Genomic DNA, 24816 nt, shown 5'->3' on the forward strand with positions numbered 1-24816 from the left:
GAATTGCAAAGTCAGTCATTCTGCCTTCAATGGATCATTCATATAAAAACTATTTCCCTGCATAAAGGATTTACAAAGAATTCCCACAAGAAAATAATGAACATAAAACTGGAAATAGGCTATGATAAACTGCTAGACTTCAGTTCCAAGTAATTTAATTTGATATAGTTTAGAATTAATATAAACACATTCCATTTCAGTTTTTTCATCTTCCGTTTCTCAGGACAAAACATTGTTGAACAAGTCACATACAAGAATGGAGATGAGTGGCACCTACCAATCCTTCAGCTGTCTGTGTCTAGTACCATGTCTGATCAAAAATATCCAGAACAGAACGGACTCTTGTCAACTCTCTACTGGAACGTATTCAATTTTTACAGGAAAGACAGCATACAATCATTACTTATTATTATTATTGCAGCTGTCACTACCAGATAGGTGAAGACATTCCTTTATATATCTGCTTCAAGACAGTTTTAAGGAGACTTAAGAGGAGTCTTAAGAGACTTTAAGGAGACTTAGGAGACAGTATGGTCTGTTTTCGACCAGTCCCTGATGTGAATCGGCTGTTCCAGGCTTGCTGACCCAACTGTATAATCATAAACTAACTCATGCTAATTATCTCATTCTGAAAATGTACTCTAGACAAGACAATTTAAAACATGATAAACTAGACAAATCACAGGGGAATTGATGCTGTAGCTTGACCAGCTAAGCACATGTTAAAAAGTATGTTTCCTACAGCACTATATGCCAACACAGCAATTCTAAATGTTAGCTTAAACAAGGCCAAGAAGATATTATAAAAGTTAATTGGGTTTGCAATATATGTGTATGTAATGAGCTTTCTGAAGCTCTCCTCTCCTCAGAAAATAAATCAGAACTATTTCCAGTCATAATTTATTTCATGTAAGCAACTTGGAAATACAACTTTTCCCTGCTTTTCAGAGTTCTAGAGTAGAGAAGATTTTCCCTCAAATACAAATGCTCTGCAGCTCTACAGTATTAACTTGTTTAAACCCTAGTTTTAGAATGCAGAATGTACTAAACCAGCTCTTCAGCAAGGCAATATGATATGATATTCCTAAACCTTAAAATGGTATAATTTATATTCTTCAGCATAAACTTATTTATACAGTCAGGGAATACTGAGTAAGTGATTTACATGACAATTGAAGGAAAATAGGATAAATTCTATTTATTTACTCTTATTTAATAAGTGTACACATTTCTTGAATAGCTACAGTATCTTTATAAGAGCAGAAAACCAGTAAAGAAAGGTATGTTATCTCTATTACTGATATCAACATTAATCTATATTAACATCTAGGTTTAGAAGTGTAAAACATTATTAAAATATTATCATTTTACTGTTCATGACCACCAAATGAAGCCAAATCACTTTGAAAATACATTAAACCAGTAATTATGTCTAAAAGCATTCATGTATTGTCACATTTGTGAAATGTAAACCAATATGTAGATAAAACATTTAAAAAATACTTGCCTATGGGATAAATAAAACACATTTTGGAACTTACTGCACTTTCAAACAGAACAACTTACAAATTTAATTCCATTACTGTTAATATGAGCTACTGTACTTATGTGTACAACTTGAAATGCTCTGTTCTTTCAGGACTGTCAAATATCTATATCTCAAAGAAAATAAATATCAGCCTTACCTCCCAGAAAATCAGAACTGAAGGATAAGAAAATTTCCCTGTTAATGACTTTCTTCTTGCAATAATTAAAATTGCATATAAATAACCACAATAAAACTTTTGACAGGTTTTAGCCTGTAATGAATTTTACCACCAAGTTATTAATCTGTAACCACACTATAAATCTGAAAAAAAGAGTTTTTATCAGGAATGATGAAACAACTAAAATTGTAGTAGCACTATGTGATTCTAGCTAATAGAGAGCTCTAAATAAAAGCCAAAACACTTGCATTTTGCAGTGGCTGAGGCAACATATTGTGTGTAAGCTCAGCTTAAACATATTGTGTTTAACTCTCAGCTCTGATATTTAAATCAGGCAGTTCTCGTAAAAAAGTTGGGCTATTATTTATATTTTTGTTACAAAGAATGAAGATAAAAATTTAAGTGGTTTTGATCACAGAAAAATATTGTCATAAAAAGCTGACCTTTTCTGTAAGGATATCATATTTTCCTGCTTTAACATTTCCAGTGCTCCACAAAGAATAACACTGGAAGACGAGCAAAATTTCTTATGCAAAATTAGAAACTGACTTCACATATTGGATCAAACCTCATAATAAGGTATGATAGAACAATACGTGAAATAGTATATTATTTGCTATTTACAAAATGAATATATTTAGTAGAAACTGAAACAAATACAAAGAAAAATAATAAATACATTTCAGAGTCTTTAAAATTCTTCATTTAATCACAGATTTATCTTTGATAAAGAACATAAACATTCAGCCAGATTTAAAATGTAATTCTTAGGAATGTACAAGGTATGCTTGTACAAAGTAGAATTTACACCCAGTATCAGTAAATACATACCTGTTTAGCCATATTTTCTACAAATCTAGGTGATCTCTCCCTTAAAAATGTGACAATATCTTTATATACATCACTTTTTCTTTCATAGTCAATGCCATCTTTACCATTTATCTCACCCTTAAAAAAAGAATAAATTTTAAATTATTAATAGTATCACCTTACATGGGTAATTTAATCTGCATCATAAAATACTACTAAAGAGCACAGAGGTCATACTGTAATGAATTATATACAGAAGTCTCATGCTCAGCACAGAGTCCATCAAACTTCAATAACGCTTTGTAGAGATGCACGGATCATCTCCATGGATCCCAACAGATAATCAAGATCTTACATAGAATTCTGCAAGTAATTACTATCAGTTAATTGTACTGTGGGTAGTTCCACTGAAAAGAATTTATGCCTAATGGCAAACAACCAACTAAATGTGAGCTTCCAGTGCAGTATGGCAGATGTCTAAAATCACAGAAAATAATGTGACCTGACTGAGCCCAAGCTTTGAGCTTCATCCATTAAAAACGTGCTAAGTCAAAATCTCCCTGGATTTTTTAACTCTTAGGAAATCAGTTTGTGGAGTTACACCTGACGGATATCAGTCTCTCTTCAAAATGAATATAAGAGCTCTGGTAACTGCTTAAAATACATAGGGGGGACTATTATGTCTAAATAAAATCTGTAAGGAAAGAGGTAACCAAAATGAAAAGTAGAAGAAAAGAGGTACTTTTTAAAAAACTTCCACTGAAAGGAAAAAGAACTGCTTATCATTTATAAAAAGACAAAAGCAAGCTATATTAGCCACACAATAATATTACACCTCAGATCAAGAGCAATGAGGCACTAGAGAGGCATCTAGTCCCACAGTACTTTTAAACAGGAATAGTGTGAAGGACTGTTAGGACACCTTTAAAGACTAAACAAACACTGCTAGCAAAAAGTGTAGAATACACTCCTAGTATAAAATTTATAGAAAAAGGACTCAAAACATATGGGAAAACTAGCATACATTTATTAGCGTGTCTTCTCCTTCTGTACCTATAAACTAACTCTGCAGGTCTTACAGCCTCAACACCACTACCCTAAACCTGATGGATTTTTGATTTTAGCACATAAAAATATTCATCACTCCATGGTATCCTTTATTATTACTTACTCCATTTAAAAACACTCCTGCTGTGCTGCAAGTGATATACAAAGGATCAGTGTCATGTGGTTTGATGACTAAGTAACAAATTTCTCCATGCACTTGTCTCCAGGGAGGAGCTCGGCATCCATTAGAGAATGTGTAATCTGTAACCAATTAGCATTAGTGTTTTTATCCAGTTTAAAAGTATTTTTAATAGTTATGCTTGATGATAAATATAACATGCATACAAATGAAATTCCCATAACAATACCTTATTCTTAAGAATTCATAGTGTTAGGAATTAATCACGCAAAGCTCTGTAACCCGTGGCCCCGTGCAACTGTGCTTAGCACTTTTCAGGATCAGGGACTCAGTTCACTTCCTCTACTTCCACTGAAGAAATTCATATGATTGGAGATTATTTCTATAACTAAAGGCTGAAGAACAACATTCCATATCTGAAAACACTTTTTATTTTACTTTATAACTTTAAAGTAGAAATAAACACTTTAAATTTATTACTGAAATTAATTTAGCAAATTTCACACGGAAGTCGAGTACTTTAATAAAGGTATATATAAATGTGAGATATGATCAGATTTGGACCTGATGTATATTTCAGTGATTCCAGTACTGTATCTTCTCCTTTCCCAGAGAAATTCTTGAGAAGATTCACTTCATTATTTATAGCAGCTGGATTTAGTCTTACGTCTCTGCAATTAATAGAAAATGGACTAAAATGTATTAATCAAAAGAATGTATTCAGAGAAATGAAAAGAGAATATTACATTATTTTTTTCTTTTACACTGAGTCTTAATAGTAGCAACAAAATCTGGAAATGGGTCATCTCCCATTGTTTTTCTTTATTTTATCTGTTAGCTTAGTGAAATTTTAGTTCCATATATAATATGAAGTCCTTGTAACTACAAAACAGACTCAATGTAATACTTAATATGCTTCCATGAAGAAATAAACATTTCCTTGAAAATATTTAACTGTAACTTTGTTGTTTGTACAAATGACTTCAATTTGCTACCAAAATGCAAAACATATGCAATAAAAAAACCACACTCGCGGGCACACACTTGCATACTCACACCTACAGCAAAATCTTCAGAAAAAAAATGTTTTTTCAATAACTTAGTGAACAGTGAAAGTTATTTTTATGTCACACCAAAAGCACATGTTGTGGGTTGAAACCAATCTGATTTAACAATAAAACAAAAAAATGCACTGGTTGACATGCTTAGTTTCCATTTGAAATGCACTTACTGTGAAATGTGTTTCAAAGAACTATTAAGCAGTTGCAAATCCAGCTGATGAAGAAGAAGAAAGATTCTCATTTTCACCTCTGTTTCCGGGTCATCATCTTTTTTCACTTTGTCAAATAAATGCAACATGGACATATCTTCTCCTTCAACAGTCCCATATTCAGGGCCAAGAATTTTCACTATAGGATCTCTGTTAGCTGTAAACATGAAACAGAATCATATAATGTGGTACTATACTCTAATAATGTGCATAGTTATTCATCAAATATTACTGTATGAAGTATTGTTTCATAGCTCTCTGTTGTAATTTGAAATGCACTTTTAAAAATATGAAAACATTACGAACAAAAAGAAATTTTTCATAACAAACAAAATTGCTTTTCACAACAAAGATTAAGATTCATTCAACCAAGAGGTGAATATTAAATACTTCCCTTTATGAACAGCCCCCTTTCCAGAAAATATGCCTGGCTGATCAACAAAACAGGAAATCAATGGGTTTAACTCACTGAAAATTGATAATTTTGGAAATATGATTTAGTGATAAACAACATCTTTGAAGTTTTCTAGCAGCATTCCCAACGGCCCCATTACTTCCTCAGCTATGCCAGCTGTTCTTTTTGGTAAACAGTGACATAACTGCATGTCAATGGGTTTCACAAAAACATTTTGCTCTGTTCCTGCAAATGAAGTCCCATGCATCTGTGAACGCCTTTGCACAATGCCCTATCCATACTGTTCCTCCCTATTATTCATGGTTGATCACTGTCAGTGACAGGACCGTGGATTAGATGGATCTGAAGTTTAATTCAGTATGAGCATTTATATTTTAGTATTGCAGATGCAATTTCTATTAATATTACCAAAGAATATTACTAATCTCTTCTACCTCCAAAGAGAGGAGGATATCCAGTTTAGCATACCGAGGGTCTTCTTGTCAGTTTGAAAATCTAGGACTTGAATATTACATAGTAAAAGTACTCGTACCTATATTTTAAAAAACATTGTGAGAGGAAGCTGGAATTGCTCACTGTGAACCTTGTGCAGGTAAGAATGCCTTAAGCATATAAATTTTTTTTGGTTATTTTTTAAGGATGTAACATTTTAAAAGAGGATTAAACTACAAACATAGGAAAAACTATTAGCCTCCAATAAGACATTCTTTTTCAGAAATTTAAACCTACTGTCTGTTGCAATAGCTGTGGTATTACTCAGTATACATGAATTTGTATATGAGATTCAACAGTTTTATTTTAACTTTATTCCAGATTTCTCTGTTATTGATTTCTGTGAAAATAAAAGAAGAAATAGAAACTTCATTAAGTTCTGGATCAGCACCTTTAGCCACCTTCATGAATCAACACCTTCTTATATACTTAAAATGAAGGCATGCCTTTCTTTCTTCCCATTTCATAAACACGAATTGAAGGAGAAGACACATTTTTTAAGAGAGAGGAAAGATGAAAAAAAAAGAAGAAAGGAAACCTTCAAGGCATGCTTGTGCTTCCTTTAACTTTCTTTCCATAGCAATTTGTAGCAAACAGGACAGCTGGTCAAAACTGCGAACTCTGAGAGTTGATGCTGTGAGGAGAAGCAATGGTTGGCCATCTTTACCTTTGGCTTCAGACTGAACAGTTGCTTCGCTAGAAAAATTAAATTATATCTTTTTAAAATAAGAACTTTAATAAACAGCAAATTTTAGAGAAGAATCTTGAATGTTATTCAAGCTTCACATGATAAAGCATATACCATTTCTTTAAACTGTATTTCTGAAAACTTCAGAGGTAAGCCAATTTATTCACTGCAAATCAGACATCTGTAACTCATTTGCTTTACCTTGGCAACATCTTTAAATAGAATTTTGACAGGCTGAATTGTGAAAAACTATTCTTACAGGACTGGTCACACCTGCTGTTTGGCCTCACAAAATATTCACTCGTATTCTGCATATTCCTTCTACAAGACTACTGAGTATTAGGTTCACAAATGACAACTGACTTAAAATTATATAAATGTATATTTTTATTTGGAAAAAACTCTCTGGTGGAAGGGAATAAAATATTTTCTCAGAATTAGGGTATTTCTACAGCGTTACCTAAACAGAACCTGAATTTGACAACTTATCACGGAAAACTCTGAAAATTTTCCAGTAGCTTTGTGATTTAGCCAAGAAAAATGATTGTGTGCATCCATGGCACCTTGCTATGTTATTGTTCAAAGAATCACAAAAACTAAATAGAGTTACTATCGTATAAGCCTTAGGTATCATTGCAAAATCAGTCAGCACCAGATTAAAAAAGAAGCATAAACCTCTTGATCATCATTATTTTTTCAGCACTAATTTTCAAATACTAAAAGAACCGTTAGAATATTTGATAAGTAAGCTACAGCAGTATAACTACTGATTAAGACTGAAACCATGTTAATATATTAAAACTGCCTACTTAGAAAGAACTTGGAGATTACTGTTCACAAAGAAGCTGTAATGCAAGACTGTGCTTGTTAATCTGCCTCAATAACAGCAGTAAAACACCTATGCTTAATCAGGAGTGTATTGGGTTTGCATGGCAAGGTTTTGGTAGCGGGGCGGCTACAGGGGTGGCTGCTGTGAGAAGCCGCCAGAAGTTTCCCCCATGTCCGACAGAGCAACTGCCAGCCAGCTCCAAGATGGACCCGCCGCTGGCCAAGGCCGAGCCCATCAGCAATGGTGGTAGCGCCTCTGGGATAACGTATTTAAGAAGGGGGAAAAAAAACCTGCGGGGCAACAGCAGCCAGAAGAGCGAAGTGAGAATATGTGAGAGAAAGAACTCTGCAGACACCAAAGTCAGTGAAGAAGGAGGGGGGAGGAGGTGCTCCGGGCGCCGGAGCAGAGATTCCCCTGCAGCCCGCGGTGAAGACCATGGTGAGGCAGGCTGTGTCCCTGCAGCCCATGGAGGTTAACGGTGGAGCAGATATCCACCTGCAGCCCGTGGAGGACCCCATGCCGGAGCAGGTGGATGTGCCCGAATGAGGCTGTGACCCTGTGCAGAGCCCGCGCTGGAGCAGGCTCCTGGCAGGACCTGGGGACCCGTGGAGAGAGGACCCACACTGGAGCAGGGTCCTGGCAGGACTTGTGACCCCGTGGGGGACCCACGCTGGAGCAGTCTGTTCCTGAAGGACTGCACCCTGTGGAAGGGACACATGCTGGAGCAGTTTGTGAAGAACTGCAGCCTGTGGGAAGGACTCACGTTGGAGAAATTCGTGGAGGACTGTCTCCCGTGGGTGGGACCCCATGCTGGAGCAGGGGAAGAGTGTGAGGAGGAAGGAACATCAGAGACAACACGTTCTGAACCGACAGCAACCCCCATTCCCTGTCCCCCTGCGCCGCTCAGGGGGGAGGAGGTAAAGAAAATCGGGAGTGAAGTTGAGCTCAGGAAGAAGGGAGGGGTGGGGGAGAGGTGTTTTAAGATTTGTTTTTATTTCTCATTATCCTACTCTAACTTTTCATTGGCAAGAAATTAAATTAATTTCCCCAAGTTGAGTCTGGTTTGCCCGTGGCGGTAATCAGTGAGTGATCTCCCTGTCCTTATCTTCACCCAGGAGCCTTTCGTCTTATTTTTCTCTCCCTGTCCAACTGAGTGGGAGTGATAGAGCGGCTTTGGTGGGCACCTGGTGGCCAGCCAAGGTCAACCCAGCACACAGGAGCCACTCCTAACACTAACAGAAATCACAGGGTTAATCGCTGTTAGATGCATGTTGTAAAAAGTCTTGGGAATAAACAATGTAAGTTGTATAAATCACTAACTAAACAGGTCTGTATCACAACCAAGGTAGAATAGTCTCAAACTCAAAAAACCCTACAAATTTTAACTCAAAATTTTCAACATGTATCAGTAAAAAACCCACCCATTTCAGCCTCCCAAATACACTAAAGCTTTCTTTATGCTAAATGAGCACAGTTTTGCTTCGAAACACACTGCAATTCAGACTTACTTGATCTCATAACCCTCTCCAAATACTGAACAGCCCAATTGCGTTTTCCACTCAAGGGGCTCTCTGAAGACAAATGCTGCTTCCCGAGGATGTCTAGTGCTGAAGTCCTCCGCAAACTTAATAATTTGATTTAAAAGAGATTCATTCAAAGGGGTGATTTCGAGTGTGCCAGTTCCACAACCAGCAGCAGTCCACTGAGCTGCTCTCGCCAATGCCGCTCCCATGGTCTCAACTAGTATGAAAGATGTACACCTTAGCAAAGAAACACAGTTAGAGAATGACCAAACTGAGCTCTCAGATGATAAATGCAATATGCCGTGGATGCTATAATTTGAAATAAACATATCTATGAGTGATTAGATTCTTTCAACTTGTTTAAATCCCCTAAGTGGGGAAATAGAAGAAGAGAACTTGCAAATATTTTTGAAGAAATAGGAAAATCTGGTGAAAATATAGGGTTTTTCATCTTGATTAATTAATTCCTGGTGCTACGAGAAACTCAGGAAGCTGAGAGCCTAAGGCCTCTGTTATGGCTGTAACAAAAGGCTCTCAGGTTCTCCTTGCAAACTTGATGCCACCGTTAGAGACCATATGTGCAGGGGGACAGGCACATACAACCCCCAACAATGACATCCCCCAGACATTTTCTTTAAATGGAGTACAAAGCGGGGTGACAGACCCGCCCGTCAAGCCTGGAGGGGCCGAGAGCTGCCGAAGTGAGACGGGCGCGGGGAGGCCTCGCTCCCGAGGAGAGCCCGGGGCGCCCGGCATGGCGCCGGCCCACCCGCGCTCCGCGGCGTGCCCGGGGCAGAGGCTGGGGTCAGGGCTGCTGTAGGAGGCGGGAGGGATCCTGGCGCCCGGCGGCAGTGCGGAGCCCCCCAGGGACGCAAGGAGCCCGGCGGATGGACGCCCCTCACCGCTCGCCCCCCTACCTTGCCCCGGATGTGCCGCCCTGGACCCCGCCATCGCCGCTCGGGCCGCGGCCGAGGCCGGCGGCGTTGCTATGGGGACGGGGCCCGGGCGCAGCCGTTGCCGGGAGAAGCGGGTAAACACAAGGGGCGCCCGGCGGCGGGGAAGGGCCGCTCACCCCGGGCTGCCGCCTCCTTGGACGTGCAGCCTGGTGCGGCGGCTGCGGGTGCAGGCCATGGAGGTGTGCCCCGGAGGGTGATACCCTGAGGGGAGGGCCGAAGGCGTTGAACCCCGGAGAGCAGATGGATGAGTGGGGTGGGTGGTTGCTGCTGCGGCGGCACCCCCTTATCCACAGTGTCCCTCAAAATCCGGAGGTGCTGGGGTAGGGTTTGCGCAGCGGAAAACACAGATTTCTGACTTGGGAAAGGGGGCTGGGCGCCAGCAGAGGGGTCGGGCTGTGGCAGTTGTGCTCCTCAGGAGGCTCGAGAGCAGGGTGGCGGGTGGTGGGGCCCGTGGAGCTGGGGTAGGGCGTTTCTCATTAGAAGGTAAGAGGAGGGTACATTTAAAGTAATAAAACAGGCTATATGTTTTTCGCGTGGAATTCAATAATGTAGTGATTAGAGTTACTTTACACCAGAGTTTAAATGAAGACCACTAAATACCTGAATTAGCTTGAATTTTAGCCAGTATAGCTTAAACCTTTCACTAGCTTTCAGTCATTACAAGAAAACAGCTTTAATTAATAAGGTTAACATTGACCACTTTTAGTTCTTGGGGCAGCGTGACAGATTATGCTTGAAATGCTTTTTGTTAAACAAAATGTAATGTGAAATTAGTGTTTCTTGAAAGAATTAAAGGAAATATGTACAGACAGTGCCAATGAATAAAGTCCTTTCATATATTGAGGGCAACACAACACTATAAACATGCAAATAAAGCACCCCAAACCAGAACGGCAATCAGTATTATTTCCCCAGTCTTATTTTTGAGCCATAATGTGAATGAGCTACCACTCTGGATAAATTTTTAAGTTATAAAGCTGCTACTCCACTCCCACCCACCTGCCTCCTCTTTTGTACCACTGGGCAGATAAGAACTGTTTTCCCTGACTTCCCTTCCCACCCGTAAATCCCCTCCAGTTTCATTATCTGGGTCCGCCAAAATACCTATCAGATGATAAAAATGGGCTTAGATTTGACCTAGGAAGGAATGGTTACCTGTTACACTCTAGCTGAGGTTAGGATGCTATGTTCAACTTTCCAGTATATATGTCCTTCCGAAGGCTTAGGAAAATAATCCTTGGAAGGACGGTCCCACAGAAGTAACCAGCTGTCCCAACAACATAGAGTTAACAGAGCCAAGAGTTATTTTACCAACGCAGAGCTCAGCTGGATAAGAAACCTCTAATAATGAGGAAGGTCACGGAATGTGTGTGGGATGTATCTCAAAGAATAACTGTGGGATTAATACATTTTTTCATGGAGATGATTGTCCACATACATTTTACTTACTGAAACTTTCAAGCAGTAACTACAGATAAGTACGTGCAGTCTGCACAATAATGACTTAAGAATAGCATTGGCTTTTCTTGTTTCACTGCATAACTTTGAGAAGATAGAAAATGAATCATTTGATTAGGTGAAAATGAAAGAGCATTTTTAGTAAAAAGGCTGGGTAAAGACTTAATGCAATTTCTTTTCTTTATGGAATATGAAGGCATTTCCAGAAAGGATTAAATCACTTCTTCTTATTGAAATAATGACCATTAAAAAGTTGAATTTGATGGGCAGAAGGTGCAAACAGCAAAATGTGGAAGGGAGTAAAAGTATGATCTACCATGGGTGGTGGGGAGTGAAAACAGTGAGTTTTCACACAGAGCTGAGTATTTTAAGCAAGAAGTCGGTGGAGTAAGAAATAGAATTCCTAAATGAGATCACTCTGTTCCACTGAACAGCAAGAAAGAAAGAAGATATTTCAGTGGCTAAGATAAATGGGATGATTTGCCCTCAAAGAGTACACATCTCCACTGGTCACAAAAGGAGCTTCGCTAACTAGCTTAGGCTTAGTTACCTTAGTTAGGCTTAGTGGAACTTCCTGTGGGGACAGATAAGTCAAAAAATGAAAAAGCAGAACACATCCTGCAAGGCAGCAGTGAGGAATGCTGCTGGGATCTGATATTAGAAGCTAAAGGGCTATGGATGGTCTAGAGGTCAGAGGTGCTTTTCCCCTTTCTTCTTTGTGGCACGCAAATACTGAGTTTGTAGCTCAGCTGTACTCATAGGAAGACTGCTCTAACTCTTCTGAAGACCATCTGATTTAATTTCTAACCTCAATTTGTATGACTAGTTTGTGTCTATTTGTTCTTGTACCAACACTTGTCCTTTACCTTATTTTCAGCGGCTACTTTTCCTCCTTAGATTTTACAGCCAGTTTCTGAGTTAGAATATTTTCTCTTAGACTTCACTTTGCTAGGCTAAACAAGTTCAGTTCCTCTAGTCTCAGCCTGCAAGTTCTTGATTTCTTTTACCATCTTAGTATCCCTTATTTGCCTGTGTTCCAGTCTGAGCTTGTTTTTCTTAAATGGATTTGACACTATTTCTAAGGACATTTCACCAGGACCCTTTACAATGGCATTAATAGCCTTCATCTCTTTTGGAAGTTCCTCAGCTACTACATTCTAGGATAGTTTTTGTTCTTCAGATCATATTAAGGATTGTTGTCACCTTGCAGTTGAATAATACAACCAATTTTTAATCCATTACTTTTATTTTCAGCTGATGAGTTTGTAGTTTTTTGCAGGATTTAAGCATATAGTATTGCAGTTTGCTCTTACAAAATCAAATTTCATTTCTAAAGACAAAAAAATATTTATAGCATGCAGTCTCTATCTTTTGGTCCCCATCCTCTTCCTCTTTCCAAAGTAATTTTTGAACCCGATAGCAAATTTGGACCGTATTTCACAGAGGGTTGTGGTCTTGGAAATAATTAAGCTCCTACGAGTTTTGTAAAACCTGAGGTAGTTGAATGGAGGCAAAAGCAAAATTAATGCCCTTGCTGAGGCAAAGGCAGGCATATGAACTGCAGATCACGTTCTGCAGCAACCAGCCAGCCAAGTGTTTTGTTCATACCATTCTGGCTAATTAGAACATGAGTAACCTCAGCCTTGACCAGTGGGTGTTTCATGGAGAAGGTGGACAGCAGATGATTAAGGGACAAAGCACATAATTCCATAAGAAATCAGATCTCATTACTTTTGCTGCTCATGAACTCTTTTTTTGACCTTCAAGTCAGATGAGAAGGTTAGAGAGCCTCAGGCAGAGTTTGTGGGTGCAGGGACTTCCAGGTGGTGCCTGTTCACATGCAGGTGCTCTGCCATGCCTGCCCTGCACCTCGCTGGGTTCTGGGAACTGCATTCTTCAGTACCAAAACTCTTCACTCATTCCCTCATGTGATATGAACTATTTCTGTTCCTGCTGTCTGCTCATAGTCTCTGTGCTCTACAGTCTTTTGCATGTTTTCAGACACATATTGGTTGTAGCAAGTCATTGCTGCAGTTATCGCATTGGTAGTTAAGCTCTGGGCGATTCCCTTGGTCACGTTCAGGCTTGTCTTGCTGGATGACAAGAAGTCATGCCTTCTTACATCAGCTATCACTAAAAAATAAGCACTTAGCAACTCCCTCACTTAGCCAGACTGAAGGAAATTTAATACCAGCTTTAGCTTTTACCAGGTTCATTGATCAATGCTGTTAATACCTCCTAGCACAAGAGTATAACTGGATATCTTGGAAAATTTTGTCTAAAAGCTGAAGTGTTAAGTAATCACTTAAAGACTTATGAAAGTATTCTCGTGGTGACTCAAAATCAGCGTGCAAAAAATTCCAGGCAATGAAGTCATAATGTATTCTCAAAAGCAGCTTACTCAGGAACTGTGTCCACCCAGAGATGGCATTTGCTCCGTGTTTGGCTAATTCTATAAATTAGTAGTAGTCCATTTATGTACTTTTAGTGACTTTTTACTGTAAGTTATTTTTACATTTTTAATGTAAAAGACATTTTATAAAACAGTAGGTGAAATGTTTGCCTCAGCGTAGTCAAAGATGAGATAATTTGTTACTGGCACAAAGAAATGGGGAATATGAAGAATTTGTTAACATGGAGAGAAGGGCAACTGGAAATTTTTTTTTACAATCTCAAAGTTGCAGACAGAATGTGTAAGCAATTTTTCTTGTATATTTTTCCTCACATTATTGCAGAATAGGGTGTAGATTATTACTGTTAAAGTAGAACAGTAATACAAGTTGTAAAAAACAGTTGTAGAGGCTTACATAAAATAAAAAAGCCATTCAAGGTAAACAATACCAGCTATTCCTTCTGTTAAATAGCAGTTTACCTGGTCAGCTTCCTAGGCAGTTTGTGAGACAAGTTGAAAATCAGGAGAAAACAAAATAATATTTGTTTATTTCCTTTTATTGTTCATTAGCTTGCCTTTGTTGCAAAATTTACATATTTTTGTTATTCACAAAACAATCAAAAGTCCTACTGTTTTGGTGAAAAGGGCTTAGCTAGAGAAATAAAAAATCTAGTTGTGCTGCATTTAATTCATTTTGTATCAGTACAAATGCAATATTTAGGTGCTTAGAGTTTTTAACAAACATTTTTACGCATCTTAAATTCTTCTAACCCATTGTTAGTTTTTTGTTGGTTTTTTTTTGTTTGTTTTTTTTTTTTTTTTTATTAGGGACTAGTATTTTGTGGAAAGGCAGGGTTTCGGCTCAAGAGGCGACCTACATGAGAATGTAAAAAGAGGGAGAGGACATGATGAATCTGTTGATGTCTTTTCTTTAAGCACAATTTTATGGAAAACAATGTTCAAAACCTAATCCGTACAAAGCAAATGACTACTCATTTTTCACTGAGTCTCTGATTTCTGTGTTGTGATCTCCTACTTACCTCTTGTTTTCTGAGTAATTACGTGCTTAAAAAATGCCAAATGATCTGAAGTGAGGGGTTTTTTAAAGATTGGACATTGCGCAATACACTGTCTTGGCCCTAAAAATTAAAAAATAGAAAAGACCATTTTTCAAATGGGACTCAATGCAAGGGACAAAGAGGTATGCAATGTTGTGCGTGGGTGTCTGGCAAAGAGACAGTTACTTCAAAAATCTTCAAAGAAAATAAAGCAGGACAATATTTTGGTTAATAAGTTATAGATTAACAATTTCTGGATAGTTATTTTCCGAACAATGACAATAACAGAGATTCTGCTGTTCTTTTTTAGAAATGGCTTCCAGATGGGAATCATGGTTTACAGTCCAAGATTGAATGTGATTTAATAAGTTTTTATCAGTAAAGAATATAATATTTCAGAATATGAACTGTGTTACTAGACTGTGCTTCCCTCTATTTGTAGACAGTTGTTTATTCCCTTTTGTTCATTTCTGTTTACTACTGCCCAGGTCTTTTGAATATTTCTGAGTATAATTTGGAAGAAATAATCAGTATGGTGTAATAACCAGATGACTATGTCATAATAATATTTGGAGTACCGGGTTAGAAGGCTGTGTTTTTTAAAGATTATGTAAATTCATTCATATGTTTTCTTTGTAGCTTCAGAACAAGATGTAGGTCAGGTTATCAGGGGCCTTAACATGGTGGGGTATCTTTTCAGTGAAACTTAGGCAGTTTTCCCTGGGTTTGTAATACTTTAACGGGGGATAATTACATTCAAGGATTTTTCTTTTTAATTCCTACATTATCTTCCTGCATCGTCAACCTCAATTCCCTCTTCATGTAATATTTTGTCTTGAAATTTCTGCTATTAAAATATGTGTACATAATAACACTGAAAGAGAAAGTTTCAGAGAAAGATATTCTGGAGTAAAGTTATTTAAGTATATGAATAAATTTTGAATTGTTTTAAAATGCTGACTTTTACAGGAGGAGTCACCAAAGTATTGAATCCATTAGTCACCTTAGTTTGTTCATGTGCCGGTACAACCCCTTATGCACAGAAAGGATTAATGGCTGATTCTCTTTACGTTTCTGATTGATTCTTCCCTGGATAAAACATTTATATTTTACTTATATTTTTCCATTTTGATGTTTACATAAATGCTTTTTCTAGAACTAGTTAATTATTCCGACCTTAATAGTATAGCAATTCAGTATTCATAGAAGCTATATAATGTCTTTTAAAACTTGCTTATTGGTTAGTTGTATTAGGTTTATGAGTGGATTATAACTACAAAGTTAATACAGTTTCTGTACAACCATCAAAAAGATACAGAAGCCTTTTAAGGCTTCAGTGTAAATCAGGCATTCTAATTTATATTATAAAAATCAATGGAACTTCAACAGTGATATTTTTCTCCAAAGTAGTAGAGATTCAATTAAAACAAAACAAAAGAAAAACAACAGAATATTTATCCAAAATAGTGTGTGCCAAGTGGAATGGACAAAGTGGTAACCCTGCACGATAGAGCACCTTACTCTAGGTCAGGGGTATCCAGAACCACTTTTCACCTTTGCAATTTAGAAGAGATTTTGACTTTCTGGCTAGTAAAACAAAAAATGGAGAAGTATTTTAAAATGTAGGAAGAAAAATTACCAGCTACACTTATTAGTTTTCTGTTTAGCCTGTGGTGCTAGACGTTTCAAATAACTTGATATTAAAAGTAATACTGCAGACCGGTATGTCTTGTACTGTGATTGAAGACAGTGTTTTTAGCTTTCAAACATAAACTCTTTGCAAGTGAATGCTACTGACATGCCCAAATACCTTTTGCTTTCCTAGTGGTTTCTAAAAATTGCCTCCTTTTTCAAGGGGAAAAAGGGAGAAAGGATTGGGCTGTTTGTTTTGGGGTGGGAGTGTGAAAGGGAGATTGTTTTAAAATTAGAAATAGAATGTCATAAGTAGTCTCCATTTATGGATTTCTTTTCCTAGAGGAAAAATGAGAGGTATTGGTGGAAACTATTTTGGACTGTAACTTGGTGATATTAATCAGGAAAGAGAGTTTGGCTGTTCCATGAAGACCGGATTCTCACATTAGGTGCTAATACAAACATGCAAAAGACACTACATAGTTAAAGAGGATTTTAAATCCTTTTCTTTTCAGGTATTCAGCTTCCAGTTATTACTGTGCTAGCCCCATTTCATTACTTAGGCAATCACCAATAGTAATTCTGGGTAATTCTCTGCATAGTTTTTATGAAAAGTAACATTAAAAAAAAATCCAAATCGTTTTTCCCCCGTTATATAATCAGAAAGAAAGCCAAGATTGACATCAGGGCGTTTTCTCTTCTTTGTAGGTCATTTTAAGACAGAAATTCAAGCACCTTGGAGCAATCACTGGTTTTGAAGAGACTGCTTCTATCATTTATGGTGGTACGGTAATATTATATTGGAAAATGTGAAATTGTGAGAGGAGTGGAGATCAGAATAAAGCCAAATCGCTACGGGGTTTGAGCAGCAACTGGCTGTAAAATTAATATAGAGCAACAGTTGGATGTTGCAAGGTTGAGCATTAATCCAGTGCCTGGTAGAAAAATAATTTACTTATCTAAATTTCTGTTTCATAGTGATTGTACTGTGTGAGCTATTAAACAAAACAAAATAAAAGAGCAACTCTCCTTCAAGTCCATAGAATATATTTGATGATACCGACATCTTCACTCAACTTGGATGAAAAATAAGTCCTGCGTGGATGAGAATAGGGATTATAGCTCCATTCCAAATCCATTTACAGTAGAACTTCAAATTGGGAGGAAAGTTGTCTTTTTATCAAAATTTATTGAGAGAAGCAGCACTGCGTGTTACATATACATGTCTTCTTGCATAGTGTACATTCTGATACAGTTAATTCAGCCAATTTTCTGGTATTATTCTCAAGATCTGTGCCATGGATATTAGAGTCCTCCATATGGGTACATTTTTCCTCTGATTTTTTCCATTTCTTCTTCTGGTAATAACTGTATAAAATCAAGCATTTTAGTTGAAATTTAGAATCATTAAGGTTGTTCTGGAGGATCTGAAGCTCTCCCACATTTTGGTAGTTAGTTATTTTCTTGTAGAAAGAGTTGCATCTAGCTGTTACATCTTCATTTATTTTTCAGCTCAAGCAGAGTTGGAGATTAAAACTATCTATTTTAAAAGCCCCTTTATTCTTTTTGCAGCCAATTTATGCACAAATGAATATTTCGGTTTATTACAAAAGCTGTTGATTTCCAGCAAGCCTTTAACTCTGAATGTAAAATTTGGGGGATGAAGCAGGCCACTTTTTCAAAATGCATGTATATGTGCTCTGTTTAGATTTGGGAAGAATAACACTGAATGCAATTTTTCCTGGAATATCAAGTTAGCATCTATTTGCTTTTGTATTGAAATGGTTTCTGATTATGATGCCAAAAGACTGTCTTACTGGGTAGTTTGAAATAATTTCTCAGAGATGGAAGGGGATTCTCTCCCTACTAGAAAATCATACATGGCAAGACTTTAGTATCTGCTCTCATTGTCATCAATAGATTTCTGTCATCGATTTCGTGGGAGGAAAAACTCAGTCCATCAACATTACTGTCAAGACAGCAGACAGTTAAACGTGATTTTACCAGACTCTTTCAAAAAATCTAGTCCCCATGACATTCTAAAACATAGTTTAGTTATATTAATGACATTTTTCTGCTGAGATTTCAATGTAAAAGGTTTGTGATTTATTCTGATTTTGGTAAAGCCTTTCACACTGGAAATAAGGATGGGCTTTGTATGCCAGGGATCAGAAGCAATTAGGCTTAAGATTCTGAAGAAATCTACCACCAATTAGCAGTTTGCTGCTGCTGTCAAGTAAATATAAGCATATTTAAGCATGGGAAGCCCCAAATGATATGCTTTAGTGATTAATTTATAATGGTATTTTATTCTTTTGATATTTTGGTTCAGTAGCACCACTAAATTTTGAAGCAGTGACATTTAAGAATTAATAAAAGTTTTGTGCCATTAAAATGAATAAGTGCAGAATAAAATTTGAGGATCCGAATCTGCAAATTTTTATGCAGGCAGTCTTTGCATTTCCTACTAGATGTGCTATACTGCACGATAAGTATGATGTAGAAATTGGTGCCAAAACTGGCTCATGGACTGGAAGCAGGCTAGCCTATTTGTGCAACGCTTTGCCAAAGCTAATTTACTCTGCTAAAAAACAGGGTAAATTAGACAGCATGCAGCGTTAAGCAATGTGGTTAAACTGCTTCCAGTTACCCAAGCTGGCTCCTTTTGAGCTGCTTTGGCAGCACTGTGTTGTGCAGCACAGACATGCCCTGACTAAAATTGATGTGTGTGAAATTTTATTCATGTAAGGAAGGACTGGCAAATCGTGCCCGTCCTTTCTTCTCTAGAAACTCTGTCCTCAGATACATGCAGAATGTACAACTAAGCATGTCTTCAAGTAACTACAGTATAATTGTTATTGCATTTGACCTCAGAAATGTGATTCTCTGAGAAAACACAGAAAATGGAGGCATCACAACTGATTATAATTAAATATAAGTGGCTAAGCACAGATCTGTGGTATAAATAGATGTGTTACGGCTGACAGTTAAAGTTTGAGTTCAGCTTACGTGTGAGCCTTTGCATTACTCATGTAAATCAATGTTCTCACTTACAAGAGAAACCTCATAATTTACCACTACCCATAAAGTATCCTCTCTGTAATCAATAGTGATTCCTATATGGAATTACTGTACAGAGCAACCTTTCTTCCATCCATATCCTCAGCATGATTGCTGTATGGTTTGGCACCACGACTGCAAAATATCCAGTGAGCTCAGTAGTTTTCTGCGTGGAAGGACTTAGCTGTCCTAATTTGGTACAAAAATTCCATTCAGTTTAAAGTAAGCAAAACTGGAATTAAATACTCCACATGGTGAAGGATTGAGTAGAATCTTCAACGGGGAAAATTGTTTGCAACCTCACTGCATTGAGACTTTACAATTAAATTCAGCTTAATTTTATTCTATATAGAAGTGGAATACAGTAATTAAACATACTCGGTGTTGTCTGCCATACTGATAACAGTAAAGGATGATCTGGTGATTTTTTTCATCTCCGCTTTTGGTGATAATTATATATGCTGCACTTGAGACCATATTCAAATGGATCTCAAAATATTTTACTGCTTTCTGATTACGTGAGCACACATACTCATACACATATGCACGTAGAGCTCGAGCTGTGCTCCTGCCAAACAGGACTGATGAGCGCAGGGGTGTTTCCAAACCCCTCCACTCCTCTCGGGAGCCTGGGGGTGCCCGTGCGGGTGCCGGGCTCTGAGGCACTCTCCCAGGCCAGTGGGATTCCCTTCTGTAAAACAGCTGAAGCTTAAAACAGTAAGGCAGTGACTCTGGAGCACGCAGGAACCCGACTCCTCCGTAACTCACCACTTTACTAGACAACCCCACAAGCTGCCGGGCAATCGCCAAGTAGCCGTGAGCCCAGGACACGAGGGAGATCCTTCCTGGAAGCAGCCCGTGGTGTCAGTCAGTGGCAGGTGTGCTCAGGGCACCCGGGCTGAAGTGAACCCCGCAGGGAACCGGGGCCAGACTTGTCTTTTAATGGGGTTAAAAGACGCTGTAGCTAGAAGTTCAGAGCCCGGTGTACTCACAGAAACCAAAGCTCTGGCACTTAGCAGACTGACAGGACCAAAACAACGGAGCCAAGTGAATTCAGGTTTTACAGTCAGTAAAGCAGAGGTTTTCTGAATCGCTTTTGTGGATTTGGATTGCCTGAATTCCACTTTCGGTGCCTTGTGTGCATCCTGAGTGTATGGCTCTGTGTTCCAACAAAAATATAGGCTACATCTCAAATAAACAAAATTTAGAAAATAATTGGTTTTCCATTTTAGTATGTGTTTGTGATTACTAAAGTAAAAAAAATTCTGTAATTTTCTAGTCATCTATGTAACTAACACCTCTGGTGGAACTGAGCATACCTCTTCTAGTAACATAAAACAGACACTTCCAAATGTAATGTCTTATAAAGCTGTGATTAACTAATGGGGGAATAGAAGACTTTTCTACTAAAATATGGTAAATAAATAGCACTTTTAAAAAAAATCATAATTCTCCTTGGCATTGGATTACAGCATCAAGGAGTGACAAAGTGTATTTAAGCTGTAAAAGCTATTTATACTACAGAAATCTGCGAAGTTATGTGCTTTCCTGTTCTCATTGTTCCATTTCTCATATGAAAGCTACTTGGTTTTTGCTTTGTCCATCTTGATATAAGGACAGCTTGTGTATTTATATGCTGTACATTTTTTCCTATAATTTGTGATTTATAAGATACACCGCATTACATAAACCATCATGTTTTATTTTGAGATTAAGCAGGAGAGTAACTCTTCAAGAAGTATCTTCCCATAAAGTGTATTATGTGTCTTTTTCAACTGTTACCAACAGAACAGTGTAGTATTTTTAAAGTGTTATCTTTTTGCTGTACAATGTTAAGACTATGGGAAAATACACAGAGGCTGTTGAATCTCTAGCGATTACTTTGCATATAGTCAGTAAAAACATACATGTACTCACAATATTGCTTTATTAGTGGATTCTTCAGTGACTGCTCAGTGATACAATAATATCTCCATTTAAAAAGATAAAGAAAGCAAGATAGATGAAGGACTGACAAGTCTAAACAGTAACTTTACTAATTCTCGGATTAGCAGAAGTGTCTTAAACTCAGCAATGTTTCACAAATATTGCATTTGTATTCAGCTTGAAATGTCCTGTTCTTATTTTAGGTACAAGGAAGGACAAGTTTAAGAAGGACAAGCCCCTTCAAGCTGTTCTCCAGCCATATAAATTGAACTCATGAAGATTAATCTTTGTAATCCCTGTCTCTGCTTTTCCTGACTGCCTCATTGAGATGCGTGGTGCCTGATTTCTCAGTATTCATTGCACAGCAGTGCTTACAGTCACAGCGCAGCTCCCGCTGCCTACGGCTTGCAGTTGCAAGTGCTCAGCACTTCTACAAATTACACTCCAGCGTACCAAGCACCAAGAAAAACACAATTAATAACCACATGTGCGAAGTGACTAGTATCACACAGGAAATCTGTGGCAAAGGCAGGGATACGATTCAGTTCCCCAGGGCTGCACTCACGCCTTAATCATGAAAACATGTTCTCTTCTCTACAGTTGTCTGCTTCATTCACTATGTACTTCCAACGGCTGCAACAAAGAAAGTACAGATTCCGCAGAGCACACTCGCTTTTACTACGCAATGATTCATCCTCCGGCGCAGGTCTTTTCTATGCGCTACATAACACAGAAGACCTACGGAAAACTCTCTCTGCTCTCAAAGGAATCACACACAGTTCCCTCTCCCTCACCACTCACATAATCCACCAGAGTCCTTGTCCCTTTGTCTGCCTCTTCTACCACCAAAAGAGTTGGGTGCACGGGAGTGACAGGATTCCTGATCCGATTCCTGCGCTTAATCAGGCCCCAGATTGCAGCCGCAATGAGCGGCAGGATCAGGGAAGACCGTTTTGAACGCCAGTAGCCCCAGGGCTGGAGCATGCCCAGATGTTTCATGGAACTGCTCCGGCAGGCCAGTCGCACACAGGTGTTTATTGGCTTGAAGTAAAAATCAGGAATACCAAGAATAATTCATCCACCACTTGGCTCTTAGAACAGAACAGGAACGAGCACAATGTGCAAATCTAAATGGCAGATAACAGCAGCTATTAGCTAACAAGCATGCTTATTCGCGGAGTTGTGTGCATGATGAACTTTTTCTTTTCCTGGAGTGAACTCATTTTAGTATGAAAACTGATTATGCACAAAGTATTGTCAAAGGCATGTAGCCGAACAACTGTACAACTCCCTTTTTCACTAATATCTATCATTTTTAGGAACAAAAGATGCTTCTGGTAACTGCAATAAGTACAAATCTACTTCTTAGAAATGTGATTTGCAGTTTACTTTCTCTTTACACTTAAAAGCTATTCAAAAGCAAAACAGATCTAACTGAATCAAAAGTAGCATTGTGCACATACAGTAAATAATTAATTTTCACACTAAGCTTACTTTAAAGAGCAAAGAATTGCTACATGTGGGAAATAAAGGAGAAATGTAAGAAACTATTCTAAAGAGGTTCGCCACTTTGCACAGCAAAAGCTCTGCATAGCCTCTCCATGACCTAGACCACAGCCAGCTCTGCATGATTTATGGGTTATCTTTAATAAAGCGAAATCCAAGCACCTTTTCTGTTTTGTTACTTCCATTTTAACACTAGCAGTAGCAGACAGACAGACAAAGTTTAGTTTTAGCCTGGGAGCTAGAAGAAATACTTCTAACATACATATGTACTGTTACAGTCTGACTTATAAACGCCTAGTAGTAAAGTCAGCAGGAATTGAGCACTAAAACTGGAGAAGAGTAAATGGAAAGAGACCCTGCTGTATTTGCAGACTCGTGGTAATAAGGAAAGCACTCCTGGCTGCTCTTGGAAACTTGTCATGTAAGTGAGCGAGGGGAGAGGTCAGGCAGTGACAGACTGCTCTTCCAGCCTGAAACGGGGGGTTGCACCAAATCTAAAAAACTGAGAACGGTTCGAAATATGCTTTAGCTAAAAATGATTGTTATTAAAACAAATGATACCCATCATTTATAAACATAATCTGAAAGTACCGTTGCTCCTGGCTTCCACTCAGATGATGTCTGGCAGCACGCTGTGTATCATCCACAAAGCATCTTCCAGAATCTCCAGCACCCTGGCTTCAGGGGCCGCTCTAAATCTCACTAAATTCTGATGATTCTGATGTCATTTTCTAAGCTTAAAGTGTTCTTTCAAGTGACATCAATCATGACTCAACCTGGCCTCTCCTGCCATATATGACAAAGGCTCCTATTTTTAAACTTTCAGACAAATACAGCCTGTATAAGTTTTTTTGGCCAAAAATACGTCAGTTCAAATCTCGCTATTCCGAGCATATTCTGTTCTTTTGGGATACTTGTCAGCTGGCCTATTTATATCAGGTTTGTAAGAAATTAGATGTTTTTCTAGAAGTAAAATAACAGACTTGGAGAACAGAGCTTCCACCTTGCATTATTAATAGAATTCATGATAATCTGTGGTTATATTGTCAAGAAGCACAGAGACTAATTGCACAGAGCCAACAATTCACTCAGCGTGGTGGTTAAAATGGATAAATGGATAAAAATGATTTGTATTAGTGCCTGCAGTCTCTTGTAAATGTCAAATACTTTCTTGACATTCTAAAACCCAGGCTGTACAGCAAAAGTGGGAGAGTAGCATTTCGTATTAATTTAAAAATGCATAAAACTGATTAGCCTCTTCTAGCACTCAGTATTTCACTGTTTCATGAAGACCCTGGATGCTGCTCATAACTGGCTATACCCTTTCCACTCACCATATCTCTGATTTTTCTTTCAGCAAAGCAGTGAATGTTTTACTTCAGATAAATAAATAAAATTTTACTTCCTGTGTAAGAAGATAGTTACAGAGATTCCCCACAACCAGTTTTCCCACTTGGAGAAAGTTGTAAATATTCATCTCCCCTGTTTCCCATGCATAGCAGTCTTGCCATTCCATGAACTAGCTGTTCCTTTTGTGTAAATCCCAACCACATGCATGTATCTTCATGTATTTCAGAACTGTCACTTCAGCTTTTTACTGTTCACTTTAATCACCTCACAGGGTTCAAAGAACACCTGGACATATTCTCATCTGCTAGTCTTTAAAACATTCACAAAATGCTCTAGTATAAAGGATTTACGATATTTCCTTGGTTCACCCCATTTGGGTACTTACATCTGTTAGACTCTATTTTTTTACTCTGCTATAGTAGCATGATGCACAGGTGTAATTGAACTGACAAAAGTGTTAATATTTTTCTAAAACAGATCACTTATATTTAGTACAACTGACATTTTACTCATTGTTCTCGTTAGTATCCACATTTATTCCAAAAGAATTGTGAAATGA

The 24816-nt window shown here is 38.0% G+C and overlaps 1 protein-coding gene and 1 long non-coding RNA gene across 2 annotated transcripts in view; one reads left to right on the forward strand and one right to left on the reverse strand.

The window, feature by feature from the left end:
* The window catches only part of ODAD2 (outer dynein arm docking complex subunit 2), a 92756-nt gene extending 82873 nt beyond the window's left edge, over window positions 1–9883 (reverse strand). The window contains 7 exon segments of the mRNA XM_075143983.1: window positions 2538–2654; window positions 3688–3824; window positions 4267–4373; window positions 4934–5129; window positions 6418–6575; window positions 8905–9156; window positions 9837–9883. Of these exon segments, the coding sequence (XP_075000084.1) occupies window positions 2538–2654; window positions 3688–3824; window positions 4267–4373; window positions 4934–5129; window positions 6418–6575; window positions 8905–9128 (939 nt within the window). The 5' untranslated portion in view covers window positions 9129–9156; window positions 9837–9883.
* A 102-nt stretch (window positions 9884–9985) lies between these two features.
* On the forward strand, window positions 9986–24318 carry LOC142079575 (uncharacterized). The gene is made up of 3 exons (XR_012672717.1): window positions 9986–10195; window positions 17124–17199; window positions 21605–24318. It is a non-coding gene; the product is annotated as an uncharacterized LOC142079575 (long non-coding RNA).
* The last annotated feature ends 498 nt before the right edge of the window (window positions 24319–24816 follow it).

The sequence above is a fragment of the Calonectris borealis genome, chromosome 2 (assembly GCF_964195595.1).
Source record: "Calonectris borealis chromosome 2, bCalBor7.hap1.2, whole genome shotgun sequence".
NCBI classification, from domain to species: domain Eukaryota; kingdom Metazoa; phylum Chordata; class Aves; order Procellariiformes; family Procellariidae; genus Calonectris; species Calonectris borealis.